This window comes from Populus euphratica, unplaced genomic scaffold (assembly GCF_000495115.2).
Source record: "Populus euphratica unplaced genomic scaffold, PopEup_1.0 scaffold247.1, whole genome shotgun sequence".
In the NCBI taxonomy this organism is placed as follows: Eukaryota; Viridiplantae; Streptophyta; class Magnoliopsida; order Malpighiales; family Salicaceae; genus Populus; species Populus euphratica.
The window spans coordinates 142,720-149,259 of NW_011500129.1; the positions used below are offsets into that span (position 1 = coordinate 142,720).

Below are 6,540 nucleotides of genomic sequence, written 5' to 3' on the forward strand. Positions count from 1 at the left end.
GGGAGAGGGTGGGGGAGAGAGGGGTTGCCGTGTATTTGTTTTTTTTTTTTTTTAATCTTTTCTCTTTCTCTCATATCGCTTTCTTTCTTTTTCTCATCTTCTTTTTTTACTTTATCCTGTTCTAAGCTCTTTTTGTTTTTCCGGCCTTCTTTTTCTCCCGAACATGCTGATCAATCTGTTTTTTTCTTATGGTTTTTCCCACTTGGATTTATGGTGCCACCAACCTCGATGTCTCACCAATGGGTGCACATATTATGCACACTCCTTGTCAAGGCTCTTACATGATGGAGACCCCAGACAAGATAGCCAGTCTCAAGAACGAGAATAGAGGAATCTCCCATTTGGGCCTTTCATTATCCAAATCATGTACTAAATTGATGTTGTTTTGCTCTTTTTTCTCTCAATTTTCATGTGGGTTTGGTCGGAGAAATGAAACTTTGAGAGCTTGGCTTTCACTTCGGATTGGCTTGCCCTTTTACATTATATTTGGCAAAAAGGATATAGAAATGATGCATCTTTGTACAAAGGCTCCAATACACGAATAAGTGCTGGGTGAAAGCTATGGGGAAATTTCCCTTTGATTAAACAATCCTTTCCCATCTCCGGAAGGAAAATTGCATGCCCTGTTGCCATCGAATGCCTCTTCTCTAAACAACAACTTGGTATCCTATTTCATGTTACATAGATATAATTCATCAATTAAACCAATAGTATTTATAGATATTTACAATATTTTAAAAAAACCAAGTAGTTTATATGTTGGATAATTAATTAATTTATTAATTTTAATAATTTGATTAATTTTTTTTAACCAAGATGACTAGCAGTTAATATTTACAAAAGGTTCTTTTAATGAATTTAAGGATCTTCTAATACGTGAGTAAGTAATGTTTTTTTAAAAAAATAATAATGTTATAGAAAGACTCAAAATAAATATGTAGTACAAAACAAAGGTTTAGAATCATCTCTTTTAAAGTTTCAATGAGTCTTTATAATTCGTTTTTATATTTTCTTGATTGCATTCCAATAATTTCTTTATCAAAAAAAATATTTACATATATATTAAGTAGATTTGATAAATTATCTAATCTATATATATAAGTTAAGTGATATCCCAATATTTTTAAGTTTATATATATAAAAACTTAAAAATATTGGGATATCACTTAACTTATATATATAGATTAGATAATTTATCAAATCTACTTAATATATATGTAAATATTTTTTTTGATAAAGAAATTATTGGAATGCAATCAAGAAAATATAAAAACGAATTATAAAGACTCATTGAAACTTTAAAAGAGATGATTCTAAACCTTTGTTTTGTACTACATATTTATTTTGAGTCTTTCTATAACATTATTATTTTTTTAAAAAAACATTACTTACTCACGTATTAGAAGATCCTTAAATTCATTAAAAGAACCTTTTGTAAATATTAACTGCTAGTCATCTTGGTTAAAAAAAATTAATCAAATTATTAAAATTAATAAATTAATTAATTATCCAACATATAAACTACTTGGTTTTTTTAAAATATTGTAAATATCTATAAATACTATTGGTTTAATTGATGAATTATATCTATGTAACATGAAATAGGATACCAAGTTGTTGTTTAGAGAAGAGGCATTCGATGGCAACAGGGCATGCAATTTTCCTTCCGGAGATGGGAAAGGATTGTTTAATCAAAGGGAAATTTCCCCATAGCTTTCACCCAGCACTTATTCGTGTATTGGAGCCTTTGTACAAAGATGCATCATTTCTATATCCTTTTTGCCAAATATAATGTAAAAGGGCAAGCCAATCCGAAGTGAAAGCCAAGCTCTCAAAGTTTCATTTCTCCGACCAAACCCACATGAAAATTGAGAGAAAAAAGAGCAAAACAACATCAATTTAGTACATGATTTGGATAATGAAAGGCCCAAATGGGAGATTCCTCTATTCTCGTTCTTGAGACTGGCTATCTTGTCTGGGGTCTCCATCATGTAAGAGCCTTGACAAGGAGTGTGCATAATATGTGCACCCATTGGTGAGACATCGAGGTTGGTGGCACCATAAATCCAAGTGGGAAAAACCATAAGAAAAAAACAGATTGATCAGCATGTTCGGGAGAAAAAGAAGGCCGGAAAAACAAAAAGAGCTTAGAACAGGATAAAGTAAAAAAAGAAGATGAGAAAAAGAAAGAAAGCGATATGAGAGAAAGAGAAAAGATTAAAAAAAAAAAAAAAACACATACACGGCAACTCCCCTCTCTCCCACCCTCTCCCTCTAGTGATGGCGTGGTTTGCTTTTGCTTTTTCCCTCGACAGGAATCTTTGAAAATCGAAAGGCATCCTACGAGAACAAAAACAAAGGGAAAATTAAAAGAAAAAAGAAAAAAAAAGAATTAGCATTTGGGCAGCTCCAAATCCTCAGTAGCTTCTCTATGATGTGCAGAAGGTGATATGGCTGCAAGTTTAGGATTTGTTTCATCGCAGGTTTGAGATTTATTAAAAACCTCGAACACATGATCAACCGTGCTCTGAGATATTTATGGCTATTAGTCCTTGGTCTGATCCAGGATAAAGTTTTTAATGGCAACTTTCAATTCAAATTTGTGACTGCTGTTTATTGATTTATTTTTAAAAAAATTTATAAAATAAGATTTTATGTGGGATTGTCACTCGACATCTTGATTGTTGAATTTAAGTTTCATAATTCAATTTTACTATTTTAATATATCAATATTAAAATATTATTAAGTTACTGCTTTTAAAATAAAAAAATAAAAATCACTTTAAATTATTTATTGCACAATCTATTTTAAAGATATATAATTTCATTTTAAATTATTTTCAAATTATATTTATGTTTTTTTTTATAATCAAGGATGTTTGAGTCAATTTACGTGTAATACAACTAATCCTCGAGCCTATTAAACACCCTACAAATCCAATAAACAGATAAAATACTATAGAGGTAATAACATATACAAAGAAGATCAAACTCGGGTGTAAAAAAAAGAAACAAGTTTCTTCTTCTATTAGGCCATGATTTCAAGTGCTATTTTTTTAATTAAATGTATTTGTGTTTTTCTATATTTTTCTATTTTGTTTTACAACATTAATTAAACAAAACCTAACATTCTAAGTTATTTTTTTCTTTTCAAATTATTATTTGTTAGTATATCAAACAAATTAAGCTTGCACTACCATTATTCGACCTAAAACATGTAGCATTGTATGCTCATAAATCCCATATTTTTCATCTATGACGTAGACAAGTCAAATTCAACCATATAGCTAACATGAAGCATTAATTGTCCTAAAGCTCCAAAACGATAATAAACTAAAAGGATTAGCTTGTGCAAATCTTGTATTAATCCTAGACATAGACACGTGAAGGAATATTCTAAGCTTGTTTAATCAAAGCATGATCGGAATACAGTGTGTATTTAATATTATAATATTATGTTACATTGTGTTTTTAAAAATATTTCTTATTTGAAAATATATTAAAAAATTATTTTATTTTTAGTATTAACATATAGAAATGATTAAAAAATAATAAAAAAATAATTTTATATTTTTTAAAATTAAATGTACTTTTAAAAAATATTTAAATACAATCCCAAAACAGCATAACATAATCATATTCAATTGCAAGAAAGAAATGAAGAAAAAGAACGGACATCTAGGCAGAGTGACTTTAAATTAAGGATTTAACAGCCCCAAAATAGTCCTTTCACATGCGAGTGCCCCTAGACTAGAGAATTAAGCCAAAAAAAAAAAAGACCGTAAGACGGTCTAAGTGGGCCATTCTAAATTCTACGCGGAGATTTTCTTTTCTTTTTCTTTTTTCCTAGCTTTCCTTTAATTTTCCCGTTGGTTCCATCATTTTTACTCTCACTTTCTCTTCGCTTTCTTTCTCTCTCTCTCTTTCACTGTCCAAACAGTTCTCTCTGAGAAAATCTGTCTTCTCTTCTTCTTCTTTTTCCCTTTGCTTTGGCTCACTCTTTCCCTTCGTTCACTCTAATATGAGAAGAGGGTGCATTACACACCACTACCGGTTATGAATCCCACCACCGAACCACCTCAACCACCGCAACCTCACCGTCCTTCAACTTCTTGTGACCGTCATCCAGAAGAACATTTCACTGGTTTTTGCCCTTCATGCCTCTGCGAGCGTCTTGCCGTGCTCGATCCCAACACCTCATCCGCCGCTTCTTCTTCCTCTTCCCGCAAACCCACTGCCACCGCCGCCCTTAAAGCCATCTTCAAGCCTCCTCAACCGTCGAGCTCCAATAATAATAATAATAACAGCAGCAAGTCCTCTTTTTTTCCCGAGCTCCGCCGTACTAAATCCTTTTCTGCCTCTAAAAACGAAGGGTTTTCTGGGGTTTTTGAGCCTCAAAGAAAATCTTGTGACGTTCGAGTGAGAAATACTCTTTGGTCTCTCTTTAATCAAGACAGCGAGAGAAACCCATCTGTTAAAAAAGAGCCCTTTAAAGGAGGACCTGAAATTGAGGCTGTTGAGCCCAGAATTTCTTGTTCTAGTGTTCGAGGTCCGGTTTTTGAGTCCAAGGAAGAGGAAGAAATCGACAACGAAACCGACACTGAAAATGAGAATGTGAATGCCAATGTCAATGCCAATATTGGTGGAGATGTCTCGGCTAATGGGGTCTTAGAAGAGTCTAATTTGACAGCGAGAAATTCGAATGCAAACCCAATTGATGAGATTATAGAGGAGGAGGAGGAGGAGGAAGACGACTTCGAAGACGACGAAGACGGGATTGTTATAGAGCCAGAGCCAGTTCAAGAAGCAGTTTTGGAGGAGCTTAAGACCATGAAGGACCATATAGATCTTGATTCGCAGTCCAAAAAGACTTCAGGGAGGGATTTTAAAGAGATTGCTGGTAGTTTCTGGTCTGCTGCTTCGGTTTTCAGCAAGAAATTGCAGAAATGGAGGCAAAAGCAGAAGCTTAAGAAGCAGAGAAATGGCGGTCCTGGTTCGGCTACGTTGCCTGTAGAAAAGCCAATTGGGAGGCAGTATAGGGAGACTCAGTCAGAAATTGCTGATTATGGGTTTGGTAGAAGGTCTTGTGACACGGATCCGAGGTTCTCTCTTGATGCTGGGAGGATTTCTTTTGATGATCCTAGGTATTCTTTCGATGAGCCTCGTGCTTCTTGGGATGGATATCTGATTGGAAGGACATTCCCAAGAATGCCTACAATGGTTTCTGTTGTTGAGGATGCTCCTGTTAATGTTGTTTTAAGGTCTGATACTCAAATCCCAGTTGAGGAACCACCACGAATATCTATGAATTCCATCAATGAAGATGAGGCTGTCCCTGGTGGATCTGCTCAAACTAGGGATTATTATTCTGATTCTTCCTCGAGGAGGAGGAAGAGTCTTGACAGGTCTAATTCTATTAGGAAGACTGCTGCAGCTGTGGTAGCGGAGATTGATGAGTTGAAGGCTGTTTCCAATGCCAAGGTGACACCAGCTACTGCGGATTATATCCATGGACCTAAGTTGTTGGTTCCTGATAGGGATTTTAGGGATTCAAACTCGAATTCTTTGAGAGATGATTGTTCTGAGACTTTTGACATGGGGTTTCGAGACAATGCATCTTTGGTGGGGGGGAATGGTGAAAGGAAAGGGGCTAAGAAGCCGCGGAGATGGAGCAAGGCATGGAATATTTGGGGGTTAATACACCGGAGAAGTGTTAACAAAGACGACGACGATGATAGGTATAGCAGAGCAAATGGGGTTGAGAGGTCTTTTTCAGAGTCTTGGCCAGAATTGAGAGGGGAACGTAATGGAGATATTAGAGGGGGGTTTAACCCGAAGATTTTGAGGAGCAACAGCAGTGTTAGTTGGAGGAATTCTCATAATTTCGGGGGTGGTGGATCTTTTAGCAGTGCAAGGAAGAGCAGTGTTGAGACTAATGGTAATGGGAGTAAGAAAAGGGATGAGTTTGTGTCGGAGAGGAATAGGAGCGCAAGGTATTCACCAAACAACATGGAAAATGGACTCCTAAGGTTCTACTTGACGCCGCTGAGGAACAGTCGTCGAAATGGGTGGGGGAAGAGTAAGTCCAGTCAAGCACAATCCATTGCAAGGAGCGTGTTGCGATTATACTGAATTGGCAAGTCCATAAGGTGTTTCTTCGGTTTGATGTTGTTAATTTTGATGCATTTGTTGTGTAAGCACACATGCCTAATGTATTCTTCATCAGTTGGTTGGATAAAAACACCCCTAAATTTGTTGCCTTTACTGTGAGTTGCATTGCTTCTTCTCAATTTTTCTAATAACAAGAAATTTTTAGTGTTCTTTTCTCAGTGTTTCCAGTCATGACTCTTGTTAATTGCTGAATTGGTTTTCTCGGCCCTCATTTTTTTTATGCTAGCTTTTCTTTTTACCAAAACTGGCTAGGACATGGAGAATACGTGTGCCTATTCGTGCGGATGTGCGTGCCCTTGAATTTAATTGGGTTTTCCTTTTTCATCCTTGTCCGACATAGCAAAGATTTTGCTGATGGACTGTGCGAAG

General features: G+C 35.5%; 1 protein-coding gene across 1 annotated transcript; it reads left to right on the forward strand.

Moving 5' to 3' along the window:
* Positions 1-3,914: 3,914 nt before the first annotated feature.
* LOC105110339 (UPF0503 protein At3g09070, chloroplastic-like) lies at positions 3,915-6,323 on the forward strand. The gene has a single exon (XM_011005339.1). The coding sequence runs from the start codon at positions 4,057-4,059 to the stop codon at positions 6,130-6,132; it is 2,076 nt and encodes a 691-aa protein (XP_011003641.1). The 5' UTR covers positions 3,915-4,056; the 3' UTR covers positions 6,133-6,323.
* The last annotated feature ends 217 nt before the right edge of the window (positions 6,324-6,540 follow it).

What these genes read in the sequence shown, in the direction of transcription:
- LOC105110339 (XM_011005339.1), top strand. Translation starts at nt 4,057, where the DNA reads ATGAATCCCACCACCGAACCACCTCAACCACCGCAACCTCACCGTCCT.